Source organism: Hemitrygon akajei, chromosome 3 (assembly GCF_048418815.1).
Source record: "Hemitrygon akajei chromosome 3, sHemAka1.3, whole genome shotgun sequence".
In the NCBI taxonomy this organism is placed as follows: domain Eukaryota; kingdom Metazoa; phylum Chordata; class Chondrichthyes; order Myliobatiformes; family Dasyatidae; genus Hemitrygon; species Hemitrygon akajei.
The window spans coordinates 63,598,670-63,610,123 of NC_133126.1; the positions used below are offsets into that span (position 1 = coordinate 63,598,670).

General features: G+C 42.2%; 1 protein-coding gene across 1 annotated transcript in view; it reads right to left on the bottom strand.

Annotated features, from left to right (window-relative positions):
- Nucleotides 1-8,237, bottom strand: part of srp54 (signal recognition particle 54) — a 42,213-nt gene extending 33,976 nt beyond the window's left edge. Inside the window, exons 1-4 of the mRNA XM_073040021.1 lie at nt 8,103-8,237; nt 7,825-8,009; nt 7,624-7,726; nt 37-128 (exon numbers count right to left, since the gene is read on the bottom strand). Of these exons, the coding sequence (XP_072896122.1) occupies nt 37-128; nt 7,624-7,701 (170 nt within the window). The 5' untranslated portion in view covers nt 7,702-7,726; nt 7,825-8,009; nt 8,103-8,237. The remainder of the gene's footprint in view (nt 1-36; nt 129-7,623; nt 7,727-7,824; nt 8,010-8,102) is intronic.
- Nucleotides 8,238-11,454: the final 3,217 nt, after the last annotated feature.

The following is an 11,454-nucleotide window of genomic DNA, read 5'->3' on the forward strand; positions in this document are numbered from 1 at the left end:
CTTGCTTGGCAGTTAAAAACAATGATTGTTACTTACTTGACATTTTCTCTTAACTGTTTCACAAGTTTTATATTGACATCTGCTTCAAGTAAAGCTGTGCATACTTCCTTTAACATAGCATTCAAAACCTAAGAGTGAAATATATTTTAATGTTATAAAAGTTAGTTTTCTTATCCCACCACTTTTCACTAAAATTGTAAGCTTCTAGTTCAGTTTGCCTTATTTTGTCATTAGCACAACCAGTTAATCACCCAGCAATAATTCCAAACTTCAAAACCCATTTCTCATTGCATAATGAAAAATACTGATCACAATCATCATTTCATCACTTACACCTGAGACAGGAGCAACCTAACTAGATCATCAGGATTGAGGACTGTGCCTGAGACCTCAACTCACATAATACTACAAGCCGAATAAAAATGGGAATTGATACACAAGCCAAAAAATAACCAGTTTTTCCCTTTGGATAAGCAAAACACAAAACTCTTTTGAAAAGCAAAATATCTTAGATAATATAGTTACTACATATATGGGCAATCAGATATATTGAAAAGGATCTGTTGTTAATAAATTATCTGATCAAATGTTTCCAGAATAAACATGTCAATCAAATCTAGAACCCAGTTTAATTTGAGCAATACATAAATAATTATTTTTAATTATACCATATTAAAGAATCAGTTTCTAGTACCAAACAAAAGGTCAACTTTTGGCAATGGCAAATATAATCGTGACAGCTGGTAATAACTATTTCAAAGTTAATATAACAACTCATTGTGATGGCAACTCACTTAGCTCTGGGAGCCAAATTGTCTGGATTAAAATTGGAAAATGAAATTTAAAGTATTCTATAGTTAGAATTGTATTTTGCTCGTACCCTCGAGAGATGACTCAAAGAGGATGATTACAGACAGGAAAGTACAATGTGTTGGTGATGAGCCAAAAAGAACTTCACTAAATGGAATTTGACAAGTTGGACCAAAATGCAAGATAAGTAGAAATTAGTGAGATGACAAAGTTAGTCAAAATATAACATATTAGAAACTATAGACACAATAATCTGTAGCCAAAAGCAAAATGCTGAAGGAATTCAGCAGGTCAGTTTTGAGGGGTAGGGAGAGAGGGGAAAACTTCAATCAGGTCCACTGCTCAAGGGTAAAAGGCAGCAGTGGGTTGCTACAGCATAAAAAGAGCTTTGACCAGCAACCAGCTAGTGTTTGGGATTGATCAGTAAGAGCAAATTAAAGGAAGGCAGGGGCAAGCGCACCAGCCATCATCGCAGCAGCCATTGTCTGAGTGGACATAGTCAGAGGGGTGATCTTGAGGCTTTAGCTCTTTGAGGCTTCAACAAAGAGAGGCTTCACTCAGAGAAAACAAAAGAATAAAAAGCTCAAGTTTTTTTTCATTCTCGTCTTTATATCCACTCTTCAAGGACAGTAGAGATGCCAGGCAGGATAGCAAAATGCTCCTCTTGCAGGATGTGGGAAGACAGGGAGACTCCAGCGTCCCTGACAACCACAACTGAGAGAAGTGCATCCAACTTCTAACAAACCCCGTTGAGGCTGAGTAGGTGATAGGTAGGACATACAGGGAGGTAGTTACACACAAGGAGATGGACATAGGAACCTGGGTAACAGTCAGGAAGGGGAAAGGGATTAAGGAGCCAGTGCAGAGTACTCCTGTGGCCATTCCCCTCAAACACAGATATATTACTTTAGATACTGTTGGGGGAGAATGACCTAACAGAGGAAAATCAAAGTGCTCGGGTCTCTGGCAATTGACTCGGGGGGGGGGGGGGGAGGGGGGGGGTGGCGGGGAGAGTCACACTGTGGTGATAGGGGATCCATTAGTTAGGGAAATGAACAGGAGGTTCTGTGGGCAAGAACGAGATTCCCAGATGGTATTTTGCCTCCAGGGTGTTAGGGTTCTGGGTATCTCAGATCAAGTCCTCAACATTCTTAAGTGGGAGGATGAACAGCCAGAAGTTGTGGTCCACATAGGTACCAATGACATGGGTAGAACGAGTGACAAGGTTTGCGTAGGGAGTTTGGAGAGTTAGGTACCAAGTTAAAGGGCAGAACCTCCAGGGTTGTGATCTCAGGATTGCTATTTATGCCGTGTATTGGTGAGGACAGAACTGAAAAGATTATGCAGTTTAATACGTGGCTAAGGAGTTGGTGTAGGGGGAGGACACAAGATTTTTGGATCATTGGGCTCTCTTGCAGAGAAGGTGGGACCTGGACAGAAGGGATGATTTGCACCTGAACTGGAAGGGGACTAATAACCTGGTGAGAAGGTTTGTTAATGCTGCACAGTGAGGTTTAAACTAGAGTTGCAGTGGGATGGGAACCAAAGTGCCAGAACAGTTAATGGAGAGGCCGTGGAAGCAGATGTTGGTTAAGACCTCAGACAAAGTTTGGAATCAAAAGGTTGAACATGGTGCAACTAGTGTCCTGTGCTGCGTATATTTCAATGCAAGAAATATCATAGAAAAGGCGGATAACAGTGCTGAAGATGAGGTTTACAAACTTAGGCAATGTGTAGTGAGGAGAGGATGTTGATAGGGCAAAACTACAGTCAACAGGATGAGTTGTAATGTAAAAAGACACACAAAATAGAAAAAGGTGAATACAGGACTGAAGATGTTTCATAAGGTAACATAAGGAATAAGGTAGTTGAACTTGCAGCACAGTTGCAGATGTTGTGGGCATCACTGAATCATGGTTGAAAGATTATAGCTGAGAGTTTAATGTCTAAGAATAAACACTGTATCGAAAGGACAAACAGGAAGGCAGAGGAGGTGGTGTTGCTCGGTTGGTAAAAAATGAAATCAAATCATTAGAAAGATGTGACATATGGTCAGAAGGTGTTGAATCATTGTGGATAGAGGTAAGGAACTGCAAAAGTAAAAAGACCCTGAAGGGAGTTGCATACAGACTCCTAGACCGTAGCTAAAATGTGGCCTGCAAATTACAACAGGAGTTAGAAAATGCATGCCAAAAGAAAAATGTTACAATAGTCATGGGGAACTTCAATTTGCAGGTAGATTTGGAAAATCAGGTTGATACTGGATTCCAGGAGGGGAAATTTCTAGATTGCCTACAAGATGCTGCAAATGCTCACTAGGGGATCAGCTATTCTGGAATAGGTGTTATGCAATGAACTAGAATTGATTAGAAATCTTATGGTAAAAGAACCCTAAGGGGCAAGTAATCATAATATGATTGAATTCACCCTGAAATTTGAGAAGGAAAAGCTAAAGTCAGAGGTATCAGTATTATAGTGAAATAGAGGGAATTACAGGGGCATGAGAGACGTGTTAGCAAGAACTGATTGGGAAAGTACACTGGCAGGGATGATGGCAGAGCAGCAATGCCTGGAATTTCTAAAAAGCAATTCGGAAGGTACAAGATAATCCCAAAGAGGAAGACAACACAACTGTGGCTAACAAGAGAAGTCAAAGTCAACATAACAGCTAAAGAGAGGGCATATAATAGAGCACGAGTCAGTGGAAAGTTAGAGGTTTGGGAATCTTTTTAAAATTAACAGAAGGCAACCAAAAAGTCATTAAGGTATAGATGGAATACAAAAGTAAGCTAGCCAATAATATTAAAGAGGATGCCAAGTTTCTTCAGATACATAAACAGTAAAAGAGGCAAGAGTGTGGTGGAAGTTCTAGGTGTCAAAAGTTATGAAGTGTGTGAAGGTACCATAACCAGAGAGAAGGTTCTTGGGAAACTGAAGGGACTGAAGGTGGATAAGTCACCTGGACCAGATGGTGTACACCCCAGAGTTCTGAAAGAGGTGGCTGAAGAGATCCTGGAGCATTAGTAATCTTTCAAGAATCACTAGATTCTGAAATGGCTCCAGAAAACTGGAAAATTGCAAATGTCACTCCCACTCTTCAAGAAGAGAGAGAGGCAGAAGAAAGGAAACTATAGGCCAATTAGTCTGACCTCAGTGGTTGGGAAGATGTTGGAGTCGATTACTAAAGATGAAGTCTCAGGGTACTGGGAGGCGCATGATGAAATAGGCCGTAGTCAGTATGGCTTCCTCAAGGAAAAATCTTGCCTAACAAATCTGTTGGAATTCTTTGAAGAAATAACAAGCAGGATAGACACAGGGAAATCAATTGATGTTGTATACGTAGATATTCAGAAGTTCTTTGACAAGGTGCCACATGGGGCTGCTTAACAAGCTACGAGCCCATGGTATTACAGGCAAGATTCTAGCACGGACAAAGCAGTGGCTGATTGGCAGGAGACCAACAGTGGGAAGAAAGGGACCTCCCCAGCAACCTCTCAGATTCGCAGACTGTGCTCTGGCCATTGGGCCTTGACTTCCGGATTTACAATTTGACCCCCCGAGCCTCAATCCCAGGACACACTGATCACCAAACACTAGGCCAGTCTCCCTGATTAGCAATCGTGTTCCACAGGGGTCTTTATTGGGACCGATTCTTTTTACATTATGTGTCAATGATTTGGATGATGGAATTGATGGCTTTGTTACAAAGTTTGCAGATGAGACAAAGATAGGTGGAGGGGCAGGTAGTTTTGAGGAAGTAGAAGGACTTAGATTAGGAGACTGGGCAAAGAAACGGCAGATGGAATACACTTGCAGGGGTGTCAAACTCATTTTATGTCACGGGCCAGATTGAGCAAAATGCAGCTTCATGTGGGCCGGATCAATCGGACGCGTGCGAACGCAGCTTTCGTTGCCTCCGTTTTTTCAGCCTGCTCTCATGTGTCTCAGCCTCTGCTATAACTACAAAGTGTTTCACTTTACAAATTCCGTTTCTTATGAAGAAGACTGCCGAATAAACACTAAAAACCCTGAAAACCTGGTACCTGAATAAACTCAGCATTAGCCATATCATACGCCATAGGCGCTTCGATTACTGGGGCCAGCTTTAATAGTAATTAGATATTATCTCGCGGGCCAAAGATAATTCCACCGCGGGCCGGATTTGGCCCGCGGGCCTTGAGTTTGACATATATGGAATACAGTGTTGGGAAGTGTATGGTTATGTACTTTGGTAGAAGTTCTAAATAGAGAGAAAATACAAATAACTGAGGCGCAAAGGGACTAGGGATTTCTTGTGCAGGATTCCCTAAAGGTTAATTTGCAGGTTGAGTCAGTTGTGAGCAAGGCAAATGCAATGTTAGTATTCATTTCAAGAGCCCTAGAATATAAAAGCAAGGATGTAATGTTGAAACTTTGTAACACACTGGTGAGGCTTCACTTGGAGCATTGTCAGCTGGTTTGGGCCCCTCATCTTAGAAAGGATGTGCTGAAACTAGAAAGGGTTCAAAGGAGGTTCACAAAAAATGATTCCAGGATTGATTAGCTTGTTATATGAAGAGGGTCTGATGGCTGTGGTCTGTATTCACTGAAATTCAGAAGAATGAGGATTGAAAGACCTTGATAGAGTGGATGTGGAGAGGATACTTCCTAAGGTGGGAGAGTCTAAGACCAGAAGAGACAGCCACAGAATAAAGGGATGTCCTTTTAGAACGGAGATGAGGAGGAATTTCTTTAGCCAGAGAGTGAATCTGTACAGGCAGCTGTGGAGGCCATCTTTACATACATTTAAGGCAGAGGTTGATACGATTTTTGATTGGTCAGGGCATGATGGGATACAGGGAGAAGGCAGAGATTGGGGCTGAGAAGAAAATTGGATCAGACATGATGGGACAAATGGCCAAATTCTGCTCTATATTTTTTGATCTTATGAAGCAACATCTGTGGCACATAGTTTTAAAGAATTCATAATTTACCTTCTATGTCAGGAGACTGGACATATTCCCCCACTATGTTCTTACTAATTAAGGAATGTCCCAAATCCGTATTTTTAAGTCATTAAACTTTTAAAATATTTTACAAACGGGAGGTACATAAAAGATGATCTAATCAATTAAGTATAGCAAGCAAATTATAGGAATAAGTCATTCTAATTCCAGCTCAACTGTAACTTGTTCTTGGCACAATTCCTATCAATGATAATTCTTTGTCCAACCACATATACAGTACCTTGAAAAAGTATTCAGCCCTCAACCTTTCATTCACATAAATGAGAATTACAACCAGGGATTTGGATCATTTTAACTGATAAAATTTAACTTGTAAATCACGATCCTTTCTTCACAGTAGTGCAAAAACACAGGGAAAATTGTAAAGCATGAAAAATTAAAAATTCAAAAGCTGAAATGTCAGCAGATCAAAAGTATTCATACCCCTCTGCTCAGTACTTAGTTGAACCACTTCTACTAAAAGAAAGGATATCCTTGCCCATTAAGACTTAGCGAAGTGTCACCTAGAAGACACTGTAAGGACATGGAAGAAGATCTTGTCATCAGATGAGACTAAAGTGAAACTTTTTGGCCTTAACACTAAGCAGTACATGTGCATACATCTAATACTACGCATTAGCCAAGTAACACTATCTATCCCTTCTGTAAAGTATGGTGGAGGTAGTGTCATGCTTTTTAGCACCAGGAACTGGAAATCTAGAAGATTGATGCTGATAAAAACAGGAAAGATCCTGGATTAAAAACCTGCTAGCCTCTGCCAAAAAGCTTAAACTGGGGAAGAAGTTCTTTCAGCAGGACAAAGAACACTGCCACAGCAACCACAGGGTGGCTTCAAAATAAAGAAAATTGATGTCCTTCTGTGGCCCAGAGTCCTGACATTAACCCAATTGAACATCTCTGGCACAACCTCAAGATTGCTGTTCAACACAGCTCCCCAACTAACCTGCACAGCTTGAGTAATTTTGCAAGGAGAAATGGGCAAATCTTGCTCCATTACATAAAAGAGACATTCAAAAAGACCACTAGTTGGAATAACTGTAAGAGGTGGTTCAACTAAGTACTGTGCAAAGAGGGATGACTACTTTTCAACTGCTGACATTTCAGTTTTTGAATTTTAAATTTTTCATGCTTTACAATTTTCCCTTTTTCGGGGCTCTACTGTGAAAAAAGGATTGTGTGATTCACAAATTATAATTCTCAGTTAAATTGATCAAAATCCATGGCTCTAATACTCACTTAGGTGAATAAAGGGTTGGGGCTGAATACTTTTTCTAAGATGCTATATATCAAAACTGGTGCACTGTTATATTGAATATTTGGATTTTCAATAATTGAATTACAAATGTTGACAAAAGAAAAAATCTACAGTCTATCCTGTCTACATAATTTTATCTTTTAACAACTAGATTTATTACAATCTGGCAAAGTGATCCCACAGGATGATCAAGTTGTCAGAGACAACCAAACTATTGCTCCAATTTCTTCTAACATTAAGAAATTCAAGGTATTGGTAGCAAGATATTTAAAGCTCATTACTAAAAAATGTGAAAATATTCCGGGCTTACAATGAACAACTACCTCAAATAGACACGACTTAACTTTTATGATATACGTACTTCTTTCCACGACTTAAAATACTCTAATTAAAATCAGAGACAATGGCTCCCAGTTATCATGAGACAATAAACGGAGAAACAAACGATATAGCAATTATGATAACCTGATGCCTTTGGTAACGGTGTGACGTGATTCAAACCACAGTAAAAATTCCAGACTGTACGTTTTCCGTAATCACAAGTTAACATACCTCCTCATTAATTATGGTCGCGTTACTCAAAGACCGCAGCGCGGAGGTAATTTTTCTTCCCAAATCTGCCAAAACCATTTTTGCTGTTTTCCGACGTCTAAACCTTTGAAAGAAACAACCATGAGATAGGATCTGAACGCAGTTGGCTTAAACTGAAGACCATATGGTAGCATTTCAAAGATGAACACAAGTTTGTTTTACCACAGCCAAAGAAAACCAAGCCGGAACGGAGGGCGCCGCCGGTGAGACGGTTTAGGGTGAGGAGCTGAAACGGGCCACTTGGCTAAAACTGGCCGACTTCACTCCATGGAATCAGAGGCCAGCAGCCGCCTGTCGGAACCTGGTCACGGTAAGAAACACGCTCGGCCACCACAGCGCTCGCGGCTCTGCAACAAAGACACAGACACGGGTGTTCGGGCCTCATTTTAAAAAGCAAAGAAGAGGGGGTGCCGGCGCTACGCTGAATCCATCCATCTTACCCCTAAACAACACAACACGCTCCCTCCTCGACAATCACCGAAACGTCACCATTACTGGTGACCCATCCTGCCAGCAGCATTCACATCCGGGATCGCGTCTCGTCGCTCCGCCCCCTGCCCCGTGACACGTCCCAACCGACCGGCCGGCCGACCGACCGAGGCCGAGTGCCCGCTTAAAGGCTGGCGTGTCGGCAGCCAACTTCGAGTTACTGTGGGGCTGTGATCATATCAATGGCCCATTCAGTACTCTAGACTGTGGATGTGAAGATATAAACATTAGTGTCTTAGCTGTGGGGGTAGGGAAAAATTCTCGACAATGAGGAGGAGGGAAAGGACCCCTGTATCTTGGCAAATGGGGAAGGGTTATGGAAAGGGTGTCAATACTATGGGCAATGGAGGAGGGGAGTGAACAAAAGGCCTTATTACCTTCAACAGTATTGGAGGTGGGGAAGAGGGCTCAATACCTCAAACGGTGGAGGGAAAACACCTTCAGCACCTTGAAGAGGAGGAGTACTACAATGTTGAGGATAGTAAACCAAATACCTTGGATGGTAAAAAAAAAGCCCCACAGTGCTGACAACATTGGAGATAGTAACAGGCCACTCATTCCTAGACATGCACATAGTGTAATGCACTTGGATTTTGTAGCTAATAAGAATTGATGGATCTTACACACTAGACAGCTGGTTAATGCAAGTTCTGTTTTAAAAGACCCCAAGAATCCTGGAGAACAAGAATAAAAAGGCACCACAATAAATGTGCAAAGGCCTACTGAATACCAGGACAAAGAGATAGTTAAAACCTCATCAATATTCTGGAACATGGGAGAAATGAAAGATACGTCAATTCTAGTGATAAGTGGGAATAGTTAGGGGGGTTTTTAGTATATGGAGTACTGAAAAGCCTCCAAATTCCCTGATTTAAGGGTAAAATTTCCCTTAGTATCCTGACAGCATGTAAAAAGCCCTCAATAACCTAAACACAAAAACATTGATTTTTTTTCTAACTTCTGGTAATTCCCCCACCCCCTTCCAGCTTCTTCCAGTCCCCACTCTGGCTCCCCTCTTACTCTACTCCTCACCCACCTATCACCTTTCCCAGTGCCTCTTCTTCTTTCCTTTCTCCATGGTCCACTCCTATCAGATTCCTTCTTCTCTAGCCCTTCATCTTTTCCACCCATCACCTCCCAGCTTCTTACTTCTGACCTCCTCCCCCACCCACCTGGCTTTACCTATCACCTTCCAGCTTACACTTCTTCCCCTCCACCACCTTCTTATTCTGGTTTATTCCCCCTTCTCTTCCACTCCTGATAAAGGGTCTTAGCCAGAAATGTCAACTGTTTATTATTTTCCATTGATGCTGCCTGACTTGCTGAGTTCTATGAGCATTTTGTGTGTGTTGTCCTTAATAACCCAAGCAGCAGAAATACTTAAAAGGTCCTAAATACACTGGATAATCAGAGTGACGAAAGGTTCTCTAATGCCAAATTGTGTGGGCAGTGAAAGACCCTCAAACACCCGGACAACCGAGGAGTGAACATCATTTGTGGCATGCTCTGGTCTAACTATGTACATGCCATGACCAAGAAAGCTGACCAGTGCCTCTGCTTCCTCAGCTTGGCATGTTTCCATCGACCCTCAGCAATTTTTATCAATGCACTGTAGAAAATATCCCATCCAAATGCCTTACAGCAAGCTGTACAGTATGACAACTGCTCTGCCCATGAAGTCCCTTAATACTCTGGACAATAGGTATTGTGAGTGGAGATAGTGGTTTCAATCAATACCCCAAGTCATGAAGATCATGAAAAATCCTGCAACATCCTGGACTGTGGAATCACCAATGGACCATCACAATATCTAGCAGGTCAGTAATTTGGGATTGGCGCAAAGACGAGAATAGTGTGGGGAAATGAAGGGTTCGTAGATTTTCTGCAGTGTGTTTTTTTTCCCTGCAAAATCCCTCGATAACTGAGACAGTGAAGTTAAAGTTAAAGTTAGAGAAAGCAGGTACAGGGTTCTGAGTTGGATGATCAGCCATGATCATACTGAATGGCGGTGCAGGCTCAAAGGGCCGAATGGCCTACTCCTGCACCTATTTTCTATGTTTCTATGTTTAAAGACCCCATAATACACTGGACAGTATGAGTACTGAAACATAAGCTTTGTATTTTGTTTTATTTATATCTTATCCCCAAAGTCTTTATTTTACGAAGAAAATCCTTCATTAGAACTATTGGTAGTGTCTCCTGCCACTTCCTTCTCTTTTCTTTTTGGTTCAACTTGAGTTATCGTCCTTGAGCAAAGAGGGTAACTAGCTGCACTAATTTCAACATCTGAAAGATTGAAGATAGTTCCTTTCCACTGGACTAGTAATTCATAACCAGTGAGGAGAGTGTTGTTTTTATTAAGTTGTTTTTAAGTTAGATATGGCCCTTGTGCCTCGCGCTGGGGCTATATGGCGTTGAGGCGCATCCCCGGGGTGGTGGATGGGGGATCCCTCGTGTGAGGGATGCACCGGATAATATGGAAGAAGGTGCCGCGAACCAACATAGCCTAGGAGAAGGAACTCCGATTCCAAACCCGGGTAGATAGGACTTGTTAGCCTTGGATGGCAGCCTATCTAGGAGAGGGTAAACTCTGATTTCAAACCAGGGCAAGTGGAGCTCGTTAGCATGTAAATGCCATTGTTAGCATGGAAATGCCATCGCCTAGGGGAAGGTGACCCTGGTCCTCCAGGTTGGGGGTTGTGCAATGGGCTAACAACCCGTTCACGTAAAACAAACAATTGTTACAGAAACCGTCAACAGATTGTCAACCACTAACCCAGATCTCGGGAAAAGCAGGGCCCCATTCAGGAGGCTGATGATGCACTGCAACCAAACCCGTCAGGAAGCTGCAGGGCTGACAACCCTCCTTCACCCGAGGAAAACCAAAATGGAGGTTTCAAAGCTGCTCTCACAGAAGAAATCTATCCTAATCGGAACATGGAATGTGAGATCGCTTTGGGAGACAGGTAGGTGCGCACAGGCAGTGAAGGAAATGAACCGATACCACCTCACACTCCTGGGCATGTGTGAAGCAAGGTGGAATACTTTTGGTGAGACCAAACTGCAGACGGGAGAAACTCTGCTCTATTCCGGCAAAGGAAAAGAGGAAGACCCACATGAGGCTGGTGTGGCCCTGATGTTGTCCGAAGAAGCAGCCAGAAGTTTGATAGAATGGGAACCAGTGTCCGACCGTATCATCACAGCCAGGTTCGAGTCCAGATTCCAGAAGGTATCCATTATCCTGTGCTACGCCCCAACTAACAACGCAGAGGAAGAAGAAAAAGATCTCTTCTACACCCAGCT